Source organism: Monopterus albus, unplaced genomic scaffold (assembly GCF_001952655.1).
Source record: "Monopterus albus unplaced genomic scaffold, M_albus_1.0 scaffold12.1, whole genome shotgun sequence".
Classification (NCBI taxonomy): Eukaryota; Metazoa; Chordata; class Actinopteri; order Synbranchiformes; family Synbranchidae; genus Monopterus; species Monopterus albus.
In genome coordinates this window covers 1,002,562-1,028,452 of record NW_018127892.1, presented here as the reverse complement: position 1 = coordinate 1,028,452, position 25,891 = coordinate 1,002,562, and the positions used below count along the sequence as shown (strand labels likewise).

At 39.5% G+C, this 25,891-nt stretch overlaps 1 protein-coding gene across 1 annotated transcript in view; it reads right to left on the bottom strand.

Moving 5' to 3' along the window:
• The window catches only part of arvcfb (ARVCF delta catenin family member b), a 206,485-nt gene that overhangs the window by 26,206 nt on the left and 154,388 nt on the right, over nucleotides 1-25,891 (bottom strand). The window contains 4 exon segments of the mRNA XM_020590476.1: nucleotides 10,838-10,909; nucleotides 15,158-15,323; nucleotides 15,442-15,559; nucleotides 24,542-24,725. Coding sequence (XP_020446132.1) covers nucleotides 10,838-10,909; nucleotides 15,158-15,323; nucleotides 15,442-15,559; nucleotides 24,542-24,725 — 540 coding nt within the window.

The following is a 25,891-nucleotide window of genomic DNA, read 5'->3' as shown; positions in this document are numbered from 1 at the left end:
ACATACACACAGCTGATACTGAAGTCAATTTTCCAAAGTAATATTCTCTCTCAGCAACACCCTGACAAACAACACCACCTCTAATAGCCACATAATATCACCCTGGTTGTCAAGGGCACAGTGCATTATCCTCTATGTGTGCGTGTTTGAGTATCTGTGCACGTAAATGAACTTCTGTTTGTGTGTGAGACTGTGTTTGTGGACAGATGTGTGAGTAAAGATTTGCTTGTGTGTGCCTATAAATGTGACATGAAATGCAGTGAAGATGCGATGAGTTGGCCCAGCTGGTTTAAATGAAGCCATAGTCAGATCAATCACATTAAAATCCATAATACTTGTGATTATAGAAACAAACAGACTGACTGCAGAGGCTGACAAACTCGCTCCCTCTTCCCACTCACTCTTCCTGCTCTCTTTCATAAACAGACCCTTTAATCTTTCCCCTTAGATGGTTTGTATTTCCCCTTCTCCTTCATGACTGTTGTACAGTCACAGGAATACAGTTGAAGCACTGAGACCTTGACCTTTCCACTCTTGTGCTTACTTGCCTGCAAGGAGGGCACAAACTTTATGCCACAGAGGATATAACAATCTGTTAAATTTTTAAAATGTCATCTAAGCGTGAAGCTCATCTGATATACAGTACAATGTAACTGACTGATTTTATGTCCAGAGTAAAACTTTAGTGGAGGGATGGCTTGATTATTCCCCGGCAGTGCTGAACTCCTTTCTGCTTCGATTGTATACAAGGACAGCAGTCCTTAGGGTGCATTTAGGCGCTGCTGTTTACAACAGTCTAGACTGTTTACGACCAATATTTTATTTACTGTTTACCAGTAATAGGACAGTGGTGAATTCTGGAGAAGGGCATTTTTTTCCCCTCATTAAGTCTCTGTTGTAACTTTAGCCATGCCAGTTAGCGCACCATTAATCTGCTTTTAATTAGATTAAAATGTCTCTTGTAGAAACAGGAAGAAGCGTTCTTATGCCTCGAACGGGGCCAAACATAGGCTCCAATGGGCAAGTAAATCTCTCCAACTTCCCTGGAATCATGCTAGTCTTATAATTGTCACTTTGCTCCAATTGCTCAGGTTTGGGGAGACTGGGGAAGCAAATGACATGGTTAATCATCTGTTGTTGGCTGCTGGGGGCTCATTCCACAAAACCTCGCAGGAGAAATCAGGGACACAGAGCTTTTGGGGGGTAAGGAAAGTTAAAAGACCTTAAACAGTTGATGCTATCATGGTGGGTGGAATTAATGTTACGTTTATGCACAGCCACAGACGAAGTGCTGGGAATTAGAGAGGCCTGCTATCCTTGGCCAAACACAGGTGGATAAATGCTGCCATGCATCAGCACACAAACACATACTAATCTCCAAGGACTTCATTGCACTAATGGTGTATAGAGTAGCCATTCTTCATGAGTTCTCCTGGGAATAGCATCATTATGCAAACATCTTTGTACTTCCAACAAAATGCAAGATGGTCCCAATTAAATAAACCTCTCACTCCTCTCATTTGTTTTTTACTGCTTTTTTTTTCACCTTATTGTCACTCCTTTTCATCTCGGCTCACTGGGGGCTGCAGTAGCAACACTGTCAGCTGCAAGCCGCTGGCTATTCACATAATTAGTCAACCAAGCCGGAAAGTGATTGGCATGTGAGGAGGGTCAAGTTAGCTGTAGCCATTTGAGCAGGTTCAGCGGGTGGTGGCACTCCCAATAGCTGGTGTGGCAGTGCAGGACTCAGTTTTACTCTCGGGTGAGGTGGGGAGGGAGCACTGAGTGGAACATTCTGGATCTGAAGCAAGTTTATAATACACAGAACAAGGACATAATGTCATGCTGTTCAGGCAAATATATGCATATACAATATCAACACTGATGTCATGCAGTGTTTCCTTAAATTAATTAGAGCACTATCACAAGTTTAGACTGTTTTTTAAACACTTTTTAATCTTTCTCCATCTAGTGAAAGCTAGATATGTCCCTCCACCATCACTCCATTATACCATATACTAAGAAGACAGCTAGGTCCAGTTATTTCAAATAATATCTAAATAGAAGGCCCTCTTTACACTTGATTTTTCATGTATACAAATAATATTCAAATGCAATTTCATACACTTTTATTTATAATCTTCATTTATGCAGATCTCAGCTTTTCCAGCCACTTGATGCAAAACAAGGTTGGTCCTACTCCAGCACCCACGGCAATCAGAAGTTTAAAAATAAGGTTTAGCTAGCTAGCTGCCAACTAACCATCAAATAACAAAAACACATAAATAGTACTCTCTGAACTCTGCGCTCTTACCCATATAAATCATATACATCACTGTGTTGTTTCATTCAGTGGTTAATGATTAAACACTTAATGCCTCCTTTAAGTTTCAAAATTTCCAGTTGTATGTATGCTTTGTATTTCACGCCTGCGTCTCCCGGTAAAACCTTTGCTCAGTAGCCAATCATAATTTGGGGTCTCACTGGGCTGCAAAATGTGACAGCAGAAAGCGACGTGGTGAAAGAGGGAGGCCACTGGAGCAACTGAGTGGTGTGTTTATTCTAAACCAAAGGGAAAGTGACTCAGTGACATGGTCAACAGGCTGCAAGCTACCAAGAAGTCAACAAGACTAGGAGTCAGTGTATACTATCTTGGTGTTAAATTCCACAGCCACAGATCTAGAGAATGGCTACATGAGACCGCTGCTTGGAATTTGGAATATAAAGTCCTTGCAGAACTGGCAAACACTTTCCCTCCCATTGGGATTGTGCTACTCTGAAGCAGATGTGGCAGAAGAAAATAATGCAAAGATGCTTCAGCTTGAAAAACTGGTTCTGCTTGAACATATTTGCTCACTGTGGCAGGATCATGCCTTTTGGCAAGATGATTGCTTTTCACGCCGTGGCCTCTGAGCCACAGAGATATTACAGGGAGGATTTAGAAGAATAAGATTCTTGCCACATAGCCATTAAGTGAAATATTTCTCCTCCGTGTGCACAAACAACAACAGAGACAACAATGAAAATGTAGCTCTGGTTTCCTTAAATCTGTTGGGCCTCTGACTTCAAGAGCTGAGATTTATCAGACACAGGGATGACTCTGATAGCAAAACAGCCAGTGTTCATTTTAGTACAAACACAGATCCCCAGTGGGATGACATCAAAGAAGGCTATACACTGCAATGCATAGCAGCTCGCACAAATGTTGTTTGTCACCACTAAGACCTCTCTGCAAATTAAATGCTCGGCTTGCAAGACAAAGCAGTGACACGCGTTACACAGTTGTCGTCTGGGTAAACGCTGCTGTTTTCTCAATTGCTCACTGTGTTTGCGAGGCGAGGGGAGCACAGTAAATCTCCCAGGAATGGAGAAAGCACTGAAGTGACAGACTGCAGGAGAAATGAGAATTAGCAAGTGAGGTTGTAAAAGAAACAAAGAGCAAGAGGGCAAAATCGGGAAAAGAACTGGGGACTTTTCAAAAACAAGGCCTTTACTGCTTTATAGCTTATTGCTCAGATGGCCCTTATTGTCATATATGACTAATTAGGTGTACTTAATGCCATTGTGATCAGTCTGCCTCACCTCTAACTACAAGCAAAAGATTCATCATGGCGAGAATAAGCTCTGCCAGAGTGTTTGCTTCAACATATAAACTATTTCCAGTAGAGACTGTGCTGGCTTGGAAGTAAAAATGTACAAATCGATCAGGATTCAGCTAAATGTGCACATATTGTACTTTTGATTAACCACACTATAATGTTGCACAAAGGTTAGGCTGATAAATGAACTTACTGTCATGAAGCTCTGTGGGTCAGCCACTTCAGTGACCACTATACAGTGGGTTACCATGAAATTCTCTACATGTATGGTCCCCTGGGGATGAATTCTACTGACTTTGGGGCTCCTATAACTTCTCCATGAGCATTGTGGTGAGGCTGACTTTTGAAACACTTCAACAGCTACTGAGTGGACATTTGATGTGTCTCCACCCGGAATCTTCGTACTGTAAGGTGACAACCACTGCGCCGCCATGCCGCCCTGTAGTGCCATCATCAGGTCAAATTTTTTATTTGTCCAGTATTTTAGTTTAAGACCAAATACCTGCATTCCCATCATCCTCAGCTGAGCTTTGTGCTTAATACATCAGCTAATGTTAACATGTTAACAAGCCAAACTAAGATAGTAAGCATGGCAAACATTATGCTACAACCGCTTAACATATGCATAAATTAAGGCACTGTGCCTAGGTACAGTCTCACTGACATGTAGTTAGACATGAACAAAGATTTGTTAAGTTACTTTACTACATACAACACATAAAGTTGATTTAACTTATCTGAACCAGCTTTTTCAAGCACTGCAAAAAGCCCAGAGCTCCTCGCCTGCCGAGGTCAAATGATTCCTGTCTTAGGCTAGCTGGGATGTGAGTACTTGTATTTATTCATTTTGGATGCTGGAGTTCACTGAACATACTCACATAAAGTATGTCAGTGAATATGAGTCACGTTTCATTCTCCTGCATTGTGACACCGCTTTGACAAGATGAGCTTACGAAATCGTGAATGAATGAGGAGAATGAAGAGGTGAAGGCTACACAAAAGGTAAACGCTAATTAATTTGAGGCACCGTGTTTCTCTCAGGACAGCCAACAACCAATTCTCTATCCTCTCAACCTCTTCAGCCTCCCCAACCTCAGCCAAAAGAAAAATCCAGCAAAAACAGAAAATACATGCCATGGTTTCAATAAAATGCTGGGAAAATGACTTATCATCTCAGGCTCTGTCACAGTGAAATCCATCTTTTCATACTTCTTAATTACTTTTGATACAGCCACCCGTTTCTCTGCCACTGTTCCGGGAGCCATGAATAATGCACAGCCAGTAACGCTGGACTTCTCTAATGATAAATGTGCCTGCAACAGGTCCCTTTCGGTCCAACTACATAGACTAAATAACTCATTTAATCAGCTAGGGTAGACAAAGTCGCCACATAACAACACTGGCAAGATAGGTTTACTATATAAAAAAAAAACCTTTGATTGTTGAGATACAGCCAGAGGTTTTAATAATTAAATCAAATTTATTTATATAGCACTTTAAAAACAACATCCAGCTGACCAAAGTACTTTACATAAACAGAATAAAATCACAATAAATAACTAAAATAAAATAGATTTATTGCAAAAATACAATAACTCAGACACACAGATGACACACATTCAATAAATTAGATTAAAAGGAATGCATCAGGCCCTACTGTGTATTAAAAGCCAAGGCAAATAGGTTTTAAGCAAGGATTTAAAAGTAGTCAGGTCAGTAGCTGACCTAACATTAAAAGGTAGACTATGCCACAATTTAGGGGCTGAAACAGTAAAAGCACAGTCACCCCAACGTTTATATCTGGCCCAAAGAACCTCTAAAAGAAACTGGCTTGAAGATCTGAAGGACCTTGTAGGTGTGAACCACACTCTAGAGGTGTTGTTGTGGTATTACAATATAACACTACTTTCACTTTTGCTTTTGAGAGAGGATATTGATTATTTATATTCTGCTGGACTCTGTATGGGAAATACACTATCTATCTATCTATCCATCCATCCATCTATTCAATTGTTTATTTGTAGAGTTAGAAAACTGTTTAGCTACCTCACGGTGAGTTCAAGAAAAGTCAGAAATAGAATCACAGAAACAGTCCAGAAATTAACTGCAAAACAACAAGACATAATTTTATTGGTTAGTGTGTGCATAATGTTAAGGTTTTCACCCATACTATTATTGGTTATTGTGTGCATAATGTTAAGGTTTTCACCCATACTACTAGTGACAAACGCACAGAAACCTAACATCCCAGTCAAGTCTGCAGTCTCTAAGCTCTACAGAGTGTTGTACCATCTTTCAGCTCTGATTTGGGTTTACAACCAGAAACTTTACTGTTGTGGTTCATATTCATCACACTCATCAACCTCGCTTCTGCCATAGCAGGTAGCTGTTTTCACTGAAAGAACTAATAAACCCACCGGACATTACCTCGGCACACACAGTTAGCAACTAGAAGCTAAAGGGGATGTTTGAGATGGAATATTGAACTAAAATGTATTGGGTGGTTATAAACATGAAACTCTGTGACTGCTGGAGATGTAAATAGGCAACTGCTGCTTGTTTGTTCTCCATAACAACTTAATAAGTAATAATAAATCAACTTTGTGTTTACAGCCTGCTCTCCTGTTCCCAAGTGACCAACACTAATTAACAAAACCTTACAGAAAAATATTTAAAACTCTCAGCTAATATATTAAAAAACTACCAGTTTCAACCCTCAAAACATCATGTCCTCTATTCAAAACTGTCTAAAATACCCAACAGGCTTGGCTTTTTGGTTGACTCTTTCTCCCGCTCTCTCTTTTCCTTTTCACACAGAAAGATTCATCATTGCCCACTGCTAAGTCCAGTCTGGCCCCACGCTGACCTGTCTCTGTCCAACACCAGATCAGGACCAGGATACACATGTAATCTCCCATATCTGCTTTCGCCATCGCCACCAAATGAAAGCCTCTTTCTCTCTGCAAACTCTCCACAGATGACCAGAGGATGCAGCGGAGGATAGCAAACATGCCTGAATCCACAAAAAACATTTTCACCTCTCATGTTTCCAGATTCAGAAAAATTGGTAAATATTCTTTAAAAGTCGATGTGGGTTTTGCTCTGGTGATTAGGCTTATTATCCACGATTCTCACTGTTGTGAGTCACCTTTGTGTCAAACTAATAAACAAAAAATCTGATTTGGTTGTTTCAAACAGCCAACGTGAACCCATACACACACACATTTCAACTGTGTATGACATTTACCATAGCCCTATAACAATAATTGCTTTCTCTAGATTCAAAACTCTAAAGGGTGTTGTTTGCATTTTGTTTAAAGTAATCACATCACAGTTGTAACTGTTATAGATCCACATGTCTCTACATGCCAGCTTAGCTTTTACCCATGAAAACCCACTCAGTGGAAAATATTAATGATCATCCTTGGAGCCCATCTGCCTCCCTTTACTTTAAGAGTGATTTTAAAAAAAAGGGCAGAATCAGCTTAACTTGGAAAAGTACATCCATTAATTGTCATCTAGTTTAATGAGAGCTCACTCCGCCGTGTTAATGTGAGTAATTGACAGTCAGACAGGAAGTGGTGTTGACTTTGAGTGCCTGCCACTAGACAATGATGAAGGTGCTGATGTGTAAATACCACATAAGAGTGTGGAACAAGTGCAGGCAAACTTCCACAGACACCACACGACAGATGGACTGACACACAAACACACACCTTTGTCAAGGAAGCTATTATAGAGACTCACACTTTCTATTGTGTACTTTCCAGATGCACTGCTAATTTGCTTCTATGACCGTTTGGACTGCAGGTCAGTGCCAAAAAGCAAAAGCTAAAAGAACATGGGTGTGTACACACATCTCCAGTTAGTCACACGCTGTAGCTAGAACCAGTTGCCCAGTCTGGGGTCAAAGCAGTACTCTTCAAATCTCCATGTGGTGAGTTTGCCACGTTACTGTAGTCATATTACTACTCACATCATATAATACAATATGTATAGACACAGTAGACCGAGGAGAAAAGCATATCAGTGGGGTAAACAAATAAGGAGAGGAGACCTTTGACCTTTAACCAAACCTTTAACGATCCAGCTCATCATCTACAATAAAAATCACAGAGGAAAATTAAATACACACAAACCCTGTACATACAACTACCTCCACCTCAACCCCTGTAATTAATATCAAAAACTAAATAAAGTGAACAAACAGCTTCATTCACTCAGAAATTAAGATCAAGTGATTTTTCAGTGACATTACATCAAACATTTCCAAATCCCCAGACAGACACAAACTCTTCTAAACCTGACACATTTTATAAAATGTAAATTCTACTTTGAGATGTGCAGCCACTAGTTCCCTGAACAACAGTTCAGAATCTGAACACCCTGTCCCTTTCATTTTGCTCCTCCTAGTGAGCCAGATGCTCATTTAGGCCCAACCTATTAGGAAATGAAGCACACAGATACGTCTGCACAGCACAGCTCTGTGCCTGGGACCAAAGATAAAGACCCTGTCATCCAACACTTCCATCAAACCACTATTGTAGCAGAGAGAATTCAGCCTGGTACTACCGAGCCATAGATATTGTAAGGTTTCCTCGGCTATACAAATAGCACAGTGACTTCCTACTCTATGGTCAATATGTGCCACATGTCTGTTTGTAGCCACGACTCCGTGCACTATGGGAGGTTTGTACAGGAGAGGAAAGGAATATGGTCAATAAAACCTTCCACATCCTTGGACTTCATGATACAAGATCAGGACATCAAATTAGCCTTTCAGCTTTTTAAATTAGAGCAAAAAAACTCTTTCTATCCAGTTTTTTGTGCTGCTGACATACAATTACTGCTTGTAATGTTACAAAATATTGCAGGTCCAAGGCTGCTGCAGACGCTGCACTATGGCCATATTTTTCCATGAGATGAAATTTGTCAGCTGTCAGCGTTTACAACAAGACAGCTATATCTTTCCAAGGGGGCTAACAAAAATCAATAAGCAGGTCTTTCAAATGGGAATATTCCATTGGAGGGACTTTCAATAAATGTGATGGTATACCTTGATTTGTGAAAGATTTAAATCACTGGATTACTAAATACAGACATCCCTGTCTTGTTATTTTTTTCTGCTCTTTTCCAGAACTTTTGCTATATGTTGGTATCTATCTAAAAAGAAAGTACAAGCACTGGGGACAGAGGGAAGCAGCTGGCATGCCCAGAGGAAAGAAGACTTCTAAAGATCTAAACCTTGTCAAGACAGATATTCCTCAACAAACATGTTTAACACCAGTATGAGACTTCAGTGAGAAATAATGTCTTCTTGTCTCACACTGATTGCAAGTTCTTAAATGCTCCAGACTTTTTAACACTTTGAGATTTTCACTCTGAGATAGTTGTCTTAGTTATAGCAAAAAGTCTATCACATTAAGATCTAGGCTATAATTCACAAATCTTTAGAAAAGTTATTTAATCATGCAGAGATTTCTGTTTATTGCACTTGAGTCAGAAATGAAGATGTTTAATTATAAACTTGAGGCTTGAAGTCAAAAGATCCACACACTGCGCCGACAGTTCTCAGCAAATGTAACACAGCAACATTTTGATCTAACAGAAAACTTCATCGGGCAACTGAAGACCACAAAGCAGAACTTGCAAAATAATATAAAGAAGACAGTGAACTGTGAGTTGCTTTCAGTGGGCAGGCCATTAAAAGCATTCAACTGCATCTCAATTTTGACTCAGAGTTTTCTTTTCTTTGTCTCTGTACCTTCACATGATCATTCAGGAGAAACGTATGGTAAGATCTCCCTCATTTTTTGATCATCCAGATCCAGGGGTAATTTCTCTCAAATTGATTTTAGCCGTTACTCCATGTTTCTTCAACAGCAAGGTTTAGGAGAAAAAGTTCAGACTTCAGTAGACTCATAATAAGAATGAAATTTACTTCTCAGGAGACAAAGCAAAAACAACTGTGAGCAATTCACTTTTCCTCTGGGTGGTTTTGGAAGAAACTCCACCAGCCAGCACCTCTAAAACTCACACATTAACACATTATATCTAGTTTATATGGAAAAATTCAATTCACTGGTGTATGGGGGAGTTATCTCACACTAATATTTGAAGTTCTCTTTTGCTCTGGCCAGGCAACTAGTGGAGACTCCAAGAAGTGACTGGTGACAAATGACAAATTGCCAGTACAGTTCTGTTTTTGTACAGATTACCTTAGTGTCATATAAGGTGCAAATTAGTTTGATTTTGGCAGGTAAGCTGTTTGCCCCTGTATTTCCAGTCTTTATGTTGTGCTAAGCTAATCAACTGCTGCTGTTCGCGTCACATTATAGAGTGGTATCAGTCTTCCTATCTAACTTCTTGTAAGAAATCAAATTACTTTATTATTTTATTAATCAATCAACTAGGGGGTAAATTGGTTGCTCTATAAGGGAAAATAGTAAAAAAAAACTGAAACTCAAGCAGAAAGGCTCAAATGTCATGTTTTGCCTGATAAACAGTCTAAAACTCAAATATATTCAATTTACATTGATAAAATCAAAGCACATCAACAAATCTTTACAGCTGAGAAGCTAGGATCTGAAAATGTTTGGCAAGTCTGCTCGGAAATAGACTCAAACCAGTTATCAAAAGAGTTCCTGTCCATTTACTAATCTATTCATTGACTAATTGTTTCCGCTCTAATCGCAATAGAAATGAGATATGCTGTAAAAAGATGTTGTCCACATCACCCTCTATCAAGCGTGGCAGTCACCAGTGAATTACAGTATAGTGCAACACAATGCAAGAGACAAAATAATGGGTTCTGTTTAGCTACAAGCCTGATAGAATTCAGTATAAAACAAAAGGCTACTTTTTTTTATTGTCCTCTGTGACCCAGCGCATTGCTGCAGTTTTTAAAAGAAAGACAACTGACAGAACTAATGCTGCCAACAACTGACTCGCACAGTGGAGCCCGAAAACCACCAAACAAGGCTAAACTATCAGACCACCTCCCCGACTTTTGTTGACCCACACACACCCTTCCTCCAACCATATAAATCCCACTCATACTGCATCTCCACCAGCATTGTTGTCAAAAATCTGATTCATTTCCCCTCCGTCTCCTTAAAATATGACATCTACATAAATGAGACAAGTTATTTCCAGACTCTCTCTCCTCTGGGATATTCTCATTTAGCGCTCAAAGTTTTAACAGAAGGATGTGCTGCGATTGACAGATGAAGGCCCACCTTTTGACGGCTCTGTGCGCTTGGGCAGATCCAATGTGTCGTAGTTTTTGTCATTCTCACCATTTTTTCTGCCTGGATAGAAGAGAGAGGGGAAAAGACAATGTTATATACTAAGACTACTATTATAACAGGCAATGTCACAGACACCAGGGTTAGACCAATATGGGTTTAGAAGGCTGATATCATTATCTGCTCATTATCTTTGAGCAGAAACTCATAACTACAGCTGTTCATGGTAAAAGAGCATCTCGGAAAGCCTTAACGCCACCGATAGATGAGTGTTTAGGGTGAGGCAGGTTTCAGAGGGCAGTGTACAAAATGACAAGAAGGTCTCAAAAAAGGACGCTAATCCAAGCAACTGCTACATTTCCATATTGGTCTAATCAAGGTCTACACTACACACCAGTAATAAAGCATGCATGTTTGTATGTACACACAATACAGCGAGTAAGAGGCATGAGCTGTACCAACACACGTAAAGAATTCACACTCGCATTCTGCAGTCGCTATACTAGCTCCACTGGCTCCACCAGCGGCTCCACAGAGATGAATTGGCATAAATTCCAAAATCATACAGAATGAGCACAAAACCCACATACAGACATACACACATACAATCACACACACTTTCTCCACAGACAAATAAGCATTTCCTCAGCTAGATGGAAGTGAAGTATCTGGTCCCTGGTTTCGGGGTAAGAAGGAGTCTGAAGTGCTCCCCCTGGGCTGAACCCTCACTTCCTTTCAGGAAACAAGTTCAGAGGGTGCCTAAGTCAAGGTTACAGGATACCAGGTTTTAATGTGAAATAAAATATGAGTTAGCACTGTCTTTGGATGAATGGGATACTGTATACAGTAATGGATCCATTATTGGATGGGCTACATTATTTATGGGAAGCTCAAACTGAATCTGAAATGATTCTAATATGGATCAATATAATGTACATTTTGCATATCTAAACCTCTTTTAGGCACACATGCCATGGGCAGGAAGATAGATGTTGATAGTGTTGGAACTGCGCCCTTCTGCCAGACATTCAGCAGTAACACTGCTGTCTGAAAGTACCTCAAACATTTGCTTTTTTGCTGAAAGCCAAATGATAAGATTGATACCACCCCTGTATCTGTATAGGGGCCAACAGCTAATGTGGCTCTGTCCAAGGCATCTCACTGACTAACATGGTGTTTATTTAAATTTTGTACAAAACCTTTATATGGTTTTAATAACCTGAATAGAACCAAAGTCAATACATAGTTTATCGCATGGTGTAATTTTTAGCATGTGCCTTAATCTGGACCAGGCTGCCTGCACTACAGGCGCACTGGTTGCACATGGGCCAGAAAAGTGAACTGGATGCTTGTGCACTGCACAGTATTACGCTCCTGTTCTTATTAAGCAGTTACTGTTTTCTTTTTCTTTTTTTTACTTTTTCATGTTGTTTAGCCAAATACAGCAAACATACAAGCTCTTCTTTCTGTCATTCACCACCATGTGTGCGTGTGTTGAATGTGTCCATGTCATACTTCTTATCTGCCTCTTGGCAAGAAAGCAAACAGTATTTTCCACACTGTCAAAACTATTTTACCAACTAGTGAATAACATTCTCTTGGGTACATTTTTGGTGGAAAACCTCTAAACTTTTAGGATAGCTAAGTGTGGCACAAAATCTTCAACATTAGCAGCTTCAGTACAAACCTGTTTCACTATCAGTAATACATATCATTCAACATTTCTATACACAAAGTAACAGAGGCTACAGCAGAGCTTGACATGTATGCTTAAACACAACAAAATGGGATCAGAGCTGAGGGGAAGTTGGATGCAGTTAGTAGCTGTTTCTCATCAACTGTTTGGATTCATTTTATCTAGAGTCTAAAAGACTCTATACCTCAGTTCAATCATAAATCCACACAAAACTCATTTTGGGATTTGAGATTGTTGATGTTGATTAGGCATCTTTGAATCCATTGATTAGTCAAGCTCTACTTACAGTAACCTGATAAAAACTGATGGACTTACCTGTCTTATCAAGTACTCTCTTTACATTTCCATTATTATATAAGACTGGGAAACAACTCATTCTAACAAACAGCGAACACTGGCACAGGTGGAGGCCATAACACTCAGTGATACGGTAGGTAGGGAGGTACAGTATGGTGACGAAATGCATGCAGAATGAGTGAAACACCCAATTTTCCTGAAGTCCTTGGAACTTTCTCGGGTTTTTGGAGGACACCCAACGCTACTTCTATCTACAGTGTGTTCTACAGCCAGGGTGAGGAGGAGGAGGAGGAAAGTTAAGTGAGAAGGGTTGAATGGGGAACACTCACCTTGATTAAACCATTCCTCTATAGTTAGCCAAGGAAGCAGCAGCAATGCCAAAAAACACAAAGCAGGGAGAAGAGAGAAAAGGCATGGTGAAAAAGATGTCCATGTGTGTGTGCGTGTGTCAAGAAGCTATGCAATACAAGTGAACAGTTTTTCACAAAAAGCAGTCACCTTTTACTGAATAGGGAAGGTGAAAGTGAAAGGGATGGAGAAAATGGCCATCAGAGAGATAGAAGGAGAGAGCAGCGAGAGGAAGGGGAAGGAGTGCATGACAGAAAGCTGTACTGTAGGTGTGCACTGCTAAGCATGTTCAGTTGGCATCATTTAGAGAGAAAGGGAGAGGGAGAAAGAAACGTCAAACAGGCAGAAATCTGTCAAACATAGCAGGAAGAGACAGGAAGAATGGGAAACTAGGAAAAGATAGAGAAGGAGAGAAAAGAATGAAAAAGAAAGGAAAAAGGAAAGACTGGGGAAGAAAGGAGGACAGAACAGTCACACTGAAATATATACATTAAACAGAAAAAAGTGCCAGCATTTGTATAAGTGCCTCATTAATCACTGCGTGGGAAGAATAGAAATGGCTCGAAGAAATGGAAATAACAGCCAAGGATCAGACTGTTTATTGACAAAAACAAAGCAAAAGCTACTAAGTGTGTGTTGATCATGATGTAATATTTCATACTGAATGTGACATTAAACTGAAGAGGAGGCTAACTTAGCCTGCTTAAGGTAACAAATTACTGAGCATATTGCCAACAGTTTTGCTTAACTACCCATCTCCATGCTCCTTTAGAGTCATGTTTAATGCTTCTGTACCATGAGCCTCTTTTCTCAAAATGCCTTCAGGGTCTGCAGCAGCTAAGCACATCTTGTTATTCAGTCTGTCAAAAGTACTCACATGGTTAATTGGTTTCTTTAAAAATCTCTACACATGTAAGCTACTGTGTTGTCCTGACCCCTGAATGGAAGGATTCTCCAGTGAGTCATTAGAAGTCAAGGGTCACTTGCTCGTAGTCACACCTCACCAGTAACTGATTAATGGCGTCCATTATTGTTGTTCAGCTGGGAGATAACAGTGTCATTTAGCTAGCATCCTGGGAGAGCGCTGATTAAGATGTCGCTAACAACGCATATGTTCATGAGACATCTGTTAATAAAGTCAATAATGAGAAAAACCTCCTGACGTGTCAGACAGAGCCATGATAGACATCCATTACAGATGTCATTTAGCAGAACTGATGTCTTAACATCAGTCTTCTATTGAAGGTAAAAAGTGACTGTGACTCGTTAACTGATTCATTTACACTTTACAGTTATTTAAGTTTACCGTGGTCTGACAAAGTGGTAGTGTGTACAAATGCATGCCAGTTATTCTCTTTTTGAGTGTTCATTTGCACCTATCAACAGTTATGTGACATATTGTTCTTGATTTAGTTGTTTAAATGAGCAGTTGTCTCTGCATGGACACGATGCCCTTACTTACAGTTTTTTGTGTGTGTGTGTGTGTGTGTGTTTTACATACATCTTAAATCTTGGTATATAAACCATATTTTAAAAGAGCAAGCACTTAGCAGAGTTCTGTGAACATGAATACACCAATACTAAAACTCCCAAGGTACTCCTACTTGTATTGTGAAAACAGAATTGTATTTTGGACATCAGTCCATCCCTGTCTTACAACAAATGAAATGACTGTATCTATACAATCCAGCTATTTATTCATTGCTCAAATATCTGTCAGATAATTCTACAACCTACAGATTTCATGAGCACAGAAAAAATTAGGACTTCATGAACACTACATGCAGCTGATACCAATCATTTTATCAAAATGTTTAATAAAGAACTGACATTCTGAGGGTTGTGCTTGTTATGCAATGAAAGTCACTTTGATTGAAAAGGCAGAAAACTCATTTGGAGTTTCTCAAATATATGAATCTGCTTCATGGCGAATATTTTTTTTTTCTGGCTCCCTCTTCCCTCCTTCTCACCTTTGGCCTTCTTGCCTCCAAAGCAGCCAGCATCATCCTTCTTCTTCCTCTGTGGCCCTGCTGCACCAGGGGCCGCAGATGGGTCCTGGAACTTTTCGGCCCCCGGCACCTCTTTGTGGACATGGTAGGACAGGTTCCTCATAATACAAACGCAGTTCTCCACAGACTGGGAAAAAAGAGGCAGACAAATTACCATCTACATGTATGCCTGTGTGTGTACAGTACTGTATGTGTACATTCCATTAGCAATAACTAATGCGTTTCAGTGAGTAATGTCATCCTACCTTATTGTCCATGTCTTTCTTCCCCACAGCTGACTGGAGAGCGTGCAGCAGGGCGTCCACCAATCCCTCACATTCCCTCAATCTGCGCCGAGCCTCTGCCCCGTCTGAGCTCACATTTCTACAGTAACAAAGTCACACACACACGGTAGGTAAGAATGAGAGAGGCATGTAAAATGGTCTTATACTTGTATAGTGCCTTTCTATGCTTTTACAGCACACTCAAAGCGCTTTCACATAATTCGGCCATTCACCCATTCACACTCATGCATTCACACACCGGTGACATCACCGGGAGCAACTGGGGGTTCAGTGTCTTGCTCAAGGACACCTCGACATGTTGACTGGACAAGCTGGGAATCGAACCGCTAATCCTCCGGTTAGGAAACGAACCGCTAATCCTCCGGTTAGGAAACGACCCGCTCTACCTCCTGAGCCAGAGCCGCCCCCATGTAGAGAAGCATTAAAATGACAAAACTACAGGGCATACTGTAGCTGCTCTAAACTTGCTGTAAAACCTCCTGAAAGAGAATTTACAACTGTTCTGCAGCAGGTGCTTCAAATTTTAGGAAGATTATGATTCATACTTAGAAGTATATACAATGCAGTATTTTAAGATACAGTAGGCATCATAGTTGAATATTTTAATTGATATTTTTAACTGTAGCTGTCAAAAGTCAACATTTTAACCACTGGCCATTATCTTTAAATCTACAAACCTTGAACATATAAAACCCCCAAAATCTAAGAAACCGTTGATGCACCTTGTGTCACGCTGTAATTCTCTATTTGCTACATTTGCTATTAGCATTACAACTTCTAGCAATATTATTTTTACAACAATAACACAACTAGTATTACTACTACTTTATGCATAGTTTAAATGAAGTTGAAATTCATTAAAAAGCACAGCTGGACAGACAGTATCAGGATTGGGTATAAAGAGCCAACAACAGACAAAAACACTGAAGCAAAAAACAGCCACGTGATTTTGCAGGTTCGCATGTGACCAGTCACCTTTATCCTCCCTGTCTGTCCCAAAAATTCTATGTAATGAATCTAGACTGCTTTAGAAACAATCTTAAGAAAATGATGAATATATATTTCATGGTTGGTACAAAGAGAAATGCTCTCCCTGTTACATCAGCCAGCGCCTTGAGCGCAACTGCTATAAGCACAGCAGCAGAGCTGCTGCAGTCCAGTGCATCCGTCTCACTGACTGTGAAAGGAAGGGCTTTGAAGAGTTTTAAGGGATAGCTGGGGCTCCCTGCTCCTCACTAGGGACTTCACTTATGAGGGCTTCCAACCCATGTAATCCCATTAGCTGACCCCCAGTTAGTCCTGTAGAAAAGTGGCAGTCCTGCGGAGGTAAGCAGAACTGTAGCGCTTTATGGTATAGTGCTGCGTGGACTCATATCACATCCAGCACTCTTACACATGTGGCTGCTTCAGTTTAACAACAAACTACACAACTACAATGCCATATTGCGCTGTATTTGAATGGCATTAACAGAATTCTTTGGTGCTCACTATTGATTAATTTACAAGTCACAATGGACTTACACTCCCATCTAATGACCTACAGCATACAGTGAGCAGAGCTATACAAACAAAAACACCTAGTCCTCTTGACAAGTGTATAAGCACTGTATATCTGTCATTTGTCTACAGAGTGGAGACTTAAGAGTACAAAACCATCCTGGAGGCTGTGATAATCTAAAACGATCTTTGGCAGAGGCCGGGCAAACATCACCGGCCACTCATAAACCAGACCCATCTGTCTTCAGCTGTCAGAAAACAGTCACCACCTGCCCTGAAAAAGGATCCAGAACAGCACCGTCTTGGATTTATTTGACAGGAGTGTGTTTGATGGCAGACAGACAGAAGCATTTTATTGTCAGCTGTTTCATTTCCACAAGTCTTTCGGGGAGCAGTTGCCTTGGTGGAAGGTTTATAGAGGGGGCATCTGTCACTGGAGACAGTGTAGGAGGACACTGTTGTCACTGGGTAGGTTGTCTGGGGGCGTAGTATTCGTTTTTACCAGAGGGTAAGGTCTACACATACAGTACTGATGAGTACTGATCTGTCAGGCATTTTGCTATTTCCAGGTGAGTATCCTACAAATGCTCTCAGACTTCAAGAGCTGCATTTGCTTTTTTAGCTTATTACTTGAGAACCAACAAGGCATAGGAACCAAAATGCTTTGAAAGAATGGGTCCACTTTGGTGTGTAAAACCTCATCCCAAATTACAACAACCCATCATGCTTTTATAGTGTACAACTGTATTTGCAAAAAACAAATACACATGCAATCATCTTAGCTAAAACAACACCACAAATATACAGTAAGTTATAAAGCTTTTTAAATGAGCTCAAAGAATAAAAAACACTAGTGTAATATACAACATATATAACCTAACATCAGCTTTATGTGAGATAATATAGACCTCTTCTTATTCACTTAAAAATCCCCTCCAGAGACATTAAAAGGCATATAAAAATACTCTGCTATGAAAAATATATTGTCTAACAGTGATTTCCACAAAAAGTTCATTAAACCTCAGAAAAATTCCTGAAAACAGGTCTGGTCCTTCCCTGTCATTGTGAATTCTAGGAGTCATGAATATGCAAATATGTGCAAACAAGCATTGCATGTGGCCCACCGCCACTGCTGTAAACTTGTAACCGTGGTTAACATCGACATACCGGTTTCACATTGATACTACATTGTGTTAACTGCATAAAAAGGGTCTAAGCAAAATGTGCAAATGTAATGAAATGTACTGATGTATTCCAACATCCCCAACATTTTCAGATGTAGAATTATTTTAAGAAATGCTTGGCCCTGCTTACACACTTTATTCTTTTCACTAGTAGATTTATTTTCCATAACATCTCGTGAAAAATTGTTAACTTTTGTATTTTGATGTTTAAAGAATATAGTGCAAAAAATTTTTAAGAGAAACAATCAGACAATCTTTTCACTGACATCCAAGTGAGGAAATACAAGAAATATTAGCCAGTCAACAGTTAGCACTGTGCAAAGACTATATATTAGATATTTCATACTAACCTTGTGTGTTTTTTGCAACAGAAGACAGAAAAACTGGTTCAGTTACTATTTCAATCACTTACCATTTCTGATCTCATTATGTCTGGATCAGTGATGGCTTTGAAAAAAATTGTATTATTAGAGAATACGTGGGTGTGTATTCAGAGGTCCGTCTGTGTCTGCACAGAACTTCTCTGTAATCTGGAGCTGTCTGTGTGTCTCCTTTACCAGATAAAATGTGGGTGTGAAGGCCACTCACGGTCATTTGACCATCAGAGGACAATAGAGTAGCTGGGAGGATTAGACTGGAGCAGGACTGATGGAGATGGATGTAGATGGATGGAGACGTGGCTGACCTCTGCTATCATACTGCAAGGTCAGCAGCAACACTGAAAGACCATATGTGGGACCTGTACGTGGATATCCTGTGTGTGTTTATCAGTTCTGATTTCATTTCAGTTTATTCATTCAAATTCAGAAAAATACATTTTGAAAGCCAAGTCCACCTCTATTGTCATTGAATTTAAGCTACCACAAACTAACTTCATTATTGAGGCTCAAACTAAGCCCATGTTGGCCATGCCATTTTGCTCTAACCAATCAATTGCTATTTTGTGATTTGATTGGTGTAGCAGCATTTACAACATGAGCATAACATTACTGATGAGTCCTTGTAGCCAAAGGTGAAACAAGACCAGTAGTCAGTACAGCCTGAGAGGCTGTACTTAGGCATAGCTGCGATTTGAGCTACAGTGTAAATGCTAATTTCTTCAGGCTAGCATGGTGATGATGACAACTGTTAAGCCAGTATAATGGTCACCATTTTTCACCACCTTTGTTTAGTACGTTACCATGCTAAAGTTTTGACCTGATCACGGCGTTAGACAAAGAGCTACAGGTTTTACAAAAGTTATTATTCAGGCTGAGGTGAAGATAAATGGCAGGACCAAATTTCACAGCAAAAGTGGTGTCACCTCATGGCAGCTGATGAACAGTCACACTGCTACCAAAACTAAAAGGACCAACATAAACACTTTCTATTTTGCCATGGACTGGGGGTGCATCTGAAATTGTCTACTTTCCTAATATGTAGTAGGCTAAAATGTGTATGCATGACAAGTAGTATGTCCAAATTCTTAGTATGGCATAATATGTGTGCGAGTAGATTACCTACATAACTTCATAGTATGGAAGCTATCCCATCATCCCACAGTGGTGGCAGGGCAGACTCAAAGCTGTTATCATTTTTATCGTAGAACTCTTATTATGCCACCTTATTAAGTTTTGATTATTTTTGAAAAAAAAAACATCTAGTTTTCGAATATGTGGTCAATCTATTTAAGTAATGCCAATTTAAAAATTGCAAAGATGTTTTTGGAGATGTGATGACTCACTAATGTGCGAGCTAGCTAGCTCTACTTAGCAGGCATAGCTGTAGTCATTGTGCTTGTATTATCACATTCAGTAACTTAAACATGATAAGATGTACTGTATAATGTGGTGGTTGTAGTGCCTAGTGCATTTTCATTTGTGGAGTAGGCATTTAACAGAAAGGTGTACATACATGTGTAGTACATATGTTTGCTTAAACCTTATGTACTTCATAGTATGGAAGCTATCCCATCATCCCACAGTGGTGGCAGGGCAGACTCAAAGCTGTTATCATTTTTATCGTAGAACTCTTATTATGCCACCTTATTAAGTTTTGATTATTTTTGAAAAAAAAAACATCTAGTTTTCGAATATGTGGTCAATCTATTTAAGTAATGCCAATTTAAAAATTGCAAAGATGTTTTTGGAGATGTGATGACTCACTAATGTGCGAGCTAGCTAGCTCTACTTAGCAGGCATAGCTGTAGTCATTGTGCTTGTATTATCACATTCAGTAACTTAAACATGATAAGATGTACTGTATAATGTGGTGGTTGTAGTGCCTAGTGCATTTTCATTTGTGGAGTAGGCATTTAACAGAAAGGTGTACATACATGTGTAGTACATATGTTTGCTTAAACCTTATGTTGGTTAAACATTCTTGAATTCTGTGATCATGGACTATTATGACTATGGGAATATATGTTGGTACACATTGATTTTTATACGAAACGTTTTAAAATGCTTTGTCAACTTCTGATGTATTAAATCACCTTTGCACAGTAATTAAAATTTGTTGAATCATTCTTGACTTTTATTAACATTATCCACACTAGTAAACTCTTCATCCTGACATACCTCAAACACTATGCATGTGGAAGTATTGTTGCAGACACAAGCCCAGTGTTGACAGAACAACCATAAAGCACATCTACTGTATTTCCACTCTTTTACTGGGACCAGATCCAATTCAGGATCAGCACTTGAAACCCAACCCTGGCGTCCACCTCTACCCCCAACACCACCACACACACACACAGTTTCCTCTTCACTTAGCCCACAGTGAAAACACTGTAAATAAGCTGGCCTGCATCGACAGAGCAGGCCATTATCATAAAACTATTGAGGTGTAAGCTGTATCTCTGTTGGCATGAGTAAACGGATTCTCCATGGTATCAGCACTTCTCCCCAGGGCACAAACCCTGCGTCTAGGCAACTGCGAGCTTGGTTACAGTTACCATGGAGACGTATTCTCATCAGCAATGCCTGCATCCAGGGTCAAGGGAATGGAGAGATGGAAGGATATAGTCATATGTGACAGCAACAAGATATGGTTTGGACAAATACAAACACACCAAAAGAAAGTCAAAGAGTATGACAGATAATGAAGGAAATCACGAGAAAGACAATGAGAAACAATAAGAAGCAGACAGAGTGGGCCTGATGTAAAATTTCATGACTTCTCTATGACTTTCCTCAGCTATAATAGTGCACTTTCATTTATTCCCCTTTGAATTGTTAATGCTGCTCTTCAACTCAGCAAAAAATGTTCTATAATTACAAACATGTTTCCACAATTTCTCCAATCTGAGAAAAGTAGCTGGAAACCGTCTAATGCAATAAGGTGTGAAAATCACTCTGGTACTTTTTGTCTGAGCTGGATTTGGATGTTACATTATTCTGGATATCAACCAGTATCTGCTGCAGGAGACATTCTGCCCTGGAAAACAGTCTAGATAGGCCTGAAGGCTCGAGTGGCGGCAGCACAGTCACTGTCTAACACTTTACTACAGCCTGTCATTCTGAACTGAAGCCAAAGTGACATTCAGCAGTGAAGGTAGAAGTGACACGTGGAGAAGGATAACCTGGAAGTTGATAACAGGAATTCAGGATTGTTACACTCAAGCTGTCATCCACAGTTGAAGACAGTATTTAACACTGAGGGAGAAAGGATGTTTGACTGAGTTTTTGAGGTGCACTTGATTTTTGCATGACTCTTAAATTAGCTTCAATATGAATATTTGATATTCAGCTGAATCTCTTTTCCTGAAAACATGCATCATTTTGAAAAAAGGAAATCTTTTAGATAGTAGATGCAGAACTGCAAGTAACAAATGTATTCATTTATCTTTAATGTGCCAATTATATTCTCAGTTAAATGATTAATCATTTGGTGATAAAATGTCAGAAAAAACTGAAAAATGCCTTTTATGATTTCCAAAAAACCCAAGGTGATATCTTCAAAGAGCTCATATTGTCTGACTGAACTCAAAGCCATTCAGTTTACTGTCATATATAACAAACAAAAGCAGCAAATCATCAGAATTGAGAATTGAGGAATAGTAGGTAGGGAATGTCTGCTATTTATGTTTTTAAGATGACTTGTACTAAATTAGTCAGTTGTCCAAACAGTTGCAGGTTAATTTTCTGACAATCAACGGATGGATTAATTACCTGTTGCTATGCCATGATGTACTGATAGACTCTGACAAAGCAGCAGAATAAAGAGGCCAGAATTGGTTCTTGTTTTTCTGCTTTCTGCAAAACTGTTGTTATAAAGCTGATCATACAATGCATGTTTTAATGAACATATTTATGTTAATGCTGTTAGATAACTACACAAGAATAAAACAGTGATTTAATTGCTGTTAGCCTTGGCTAACACGTACTGTAGGTAGTCTTTATAATATTAACCATTTACAATAACCATCCAATAATGCAGCAGTTTCCTGCTGGCTAACGGGTTCAAGCCAAACAATCATCTTGTAGCAAAGACCATCAAAGCCTTTTTTCCACAGTGTATGAGTGGGATTTACATGAGGACACACAAAGCTATTATCTCACACTACAGCCCCTCAGGACTAAAGCAGACATTCATTTTTAAAACTAATGGACCAAAAGGGTCAGCAGCATGGCTGTGTGAGTCAAAGCACTTTAACAGCGAGCTATGTCTATGTGAAAATGAACAAGTTAACACCATTTTGGATGATTGACATAGCTACACCTCAAGGTTTCTGTTGCCGTTGGTGAAAAACAGAAAAAGCAATGCGACTCAGTCACTCCAGGTTAATGAGACTGTAGCTGTGGGGGTTAATGACACACTCGCTCAAAAGTGAATGTTTTTCATCCCAGTTAATACTGATGTGTTAACTGACACACACACACACAAACTAAACAAACACACTGACTTGTTGCCATGAAGCAAGTATTTTCACTGTGAACTCAATTTACTGTACCTTAACTGAAGACTAATTTGATTTATGTGATGATTTAATTGGAGCTTGTTTAGTTTGCTACTGATGGGCCTCAGGGTGGACTGGTAACAAAGTTACACAGCACGTATTAGAATGACAAGGGATTCTCAGAGAAACACTTACAAACAAATTCCCAAAACACAGTAGATCCATTTCTTTTTAGGTGATGATTCACAGGCCATAGCTGTATGAGGTCCAAAGAGAGGGTAGACATTTGGGGTATGTCCTAAATAAACTTATGTAAAGCCTGCTGCAGACAGACATCATACTTTACATACATACATATACAGTAGATACGGCCTGGATAGGAAGGACAGCATCTGCCATATCATAAATTCTCTACAGAACTCTAAAGAACTTAAATCTGACTCTGGCTCAGGGTCAGCAAGAACATATGCAGTCTAATATACTATAAGTCACATCCGTCCCCAGGTAAGAGCAGTATCTCAGTAAAAACAAACCTTCAAGGTCCTGGGTGTATTAAGGGTCCCCTCTTTAAAATGCGTCCACATGGTGTAAACGTGGATAAATCTGCCATCTGCCGCCACAGTTATGTCGAATGTCTGTCTGTGTCCTTCCTGATTTAAAACAGGCTTTGTCCAAAACCTTTCAGTCTACCTACACTCTAAAAGACAGCTTCCAGGCTTGCGTCCGTTTAAGACAAAGCACATGCATTTTTAATGTCCATTATTGAGAAGTCTGTGTTGAATGTACATTCAGCGTAGGGCTGCAGCTGATGTATACTATCTCCCAACTACTTTCTTCAATTCATTGATTAATCAGTGTGGCTGTAAAATGTGAAAAAACAGTGACACTCCATTTTAATTTCAGAGCACAAGGTGAAACCTGTTTAACTTAACCACCAGACACAGCTGAGTCACATATGGCCAAGCACTGAATCCTCATATTTGAGAAGCTGCAGCCAGCAAATATTTAGTACTTTGCTTGAAAAATGACTAGAATGGCAAGAGGATTATCAAAACAGATTGTTTAATTTGTCTGAACAATAATGCCAGCCCTGATTTTGCGATGAGATATTTGAACTTTCTTTGCATTTTCTCTAGAGTTTGAGTATATTGTTTTTTTAATGCTGATAAATCTCCACGCCCCAATATGTCTGTACAGATATGAAAATGACAAAAACATGTATTTTACCCTAAATTTAATCTTGATTTTGTGCAAAAGCCACTGAAACAGCCATTTAGTCTTGAACTGAAACAATGCATTTGTGAACATTTCTGACATTTCTCCATAGAATCCACAATTTATGAACTTGACCTGTCTGCAGTGTATCTCTCTAAACTTAAGAGACAGCATTTAATGAACAGATTAACCTGTAATCAAACAGTCTTTTTGTTTTAAACCACATTGGAGGTGGAAAAGAAGTACTCGGTTTCTGTGTAAACTGCTGTTGGGCTCTTCCTACCTGAGGCAGCCGGAGGTGTTCTTGAAGACAGTGGTCCACTCAGCGTCACGGGGCTTTGAGTCCTCATTAGGCTCATGCTCCCACCCTGAGTGGGGGATAATAACCTCGTTGGTCATGGTCTGCAGGCCGAGGTTGATGATCACCATCTTCAGAGGTTCGTAAGATGACAGATTCCACAGTGTTCCTTGGGGGACATATATGTCATTAAGAACAAGGATTGTCAGAATAAACACATGGTTTAAGAGGAAAAACAAGAGGAAGAATGAGGAGGAAGCAAGAAAAATTATAGGAGAGGTAGCATGAGGACGGTTCTGGGCCGGCATTTGGAAATTGGAAAAATAAGAGAGTGAGAGGAGGAAGGAATATGGAGTATGAAAGAAAGTGACAGGAATATGAGCAAAGGATAAAAGGAAGCAAGTGACAAAAATCAAAACTCCATTTAGATTGGCAGTAAACCACATTTAAAAAAATAAGGAGTAAAACTGGTTGTTCATTAGGCAGTTATGATATCAACTGGATGTACTGGATGGAATTAATAAACACTCTACTTTATATTATTGATTCTATTTCATATGGAATATATTTCCATCATTCTAGTTGTACAACAGTGCACTCAGAGACAGCTGCTGTGCTGCTATATACTCATCCTGAATAAACACATCTGAATAAATGAAGTCTTCCAAAACTAATTACTTTTCTATTTAGCCACACCAGGACTACACGGTATGATCTATTTAGTTCAGCCAACAAAATAAAAAGTGAAGCATCGATATCAGACACATGGAAGTCCACGTTTGAACGGGTCTGAATTTCTGTTTTTATTAACCCATGTCTCTGACTTGATTTCTTTCACAGTCTTTCTTTTCTCCTTTTACATTCATGTATTTATTTGACATTCTGCAGCAACATATTGATATCACATATTACATACAGATGCAGCTCAATAAATTAGAATATCGTGGAAAAGTCCATTTAGTTCGGTAATTCAACTCAAATGGTGAAACTCGTGTATTATATAAATTCAGTACACACAGACTAAAGTAGTTTACGCCATTGGGTCTTTTAATTGTGATGATTTTGCTCACATTTAACAAAAACCCACCAAATCACTATCTCAATGGGGCTAAGGCATCAAGGGCCACCACACACCGCTGTGTCAAGGAATTTGGCTAAAGTTGTCGTATTCCTCTTGTCAAGCCACTCATGAACCACAGACAACGGCAGAGGTGTCTTAGCTGGGCTAAGGAGAAGAAGAACTGGACTGCTGCCCAGTGGTCCAAAGTCCTCTTTTCAGATAAGAGCAAGTTTTGTATTTCATTTGGAAACCAAGGTCCTAGAGTCTGGAGGAAG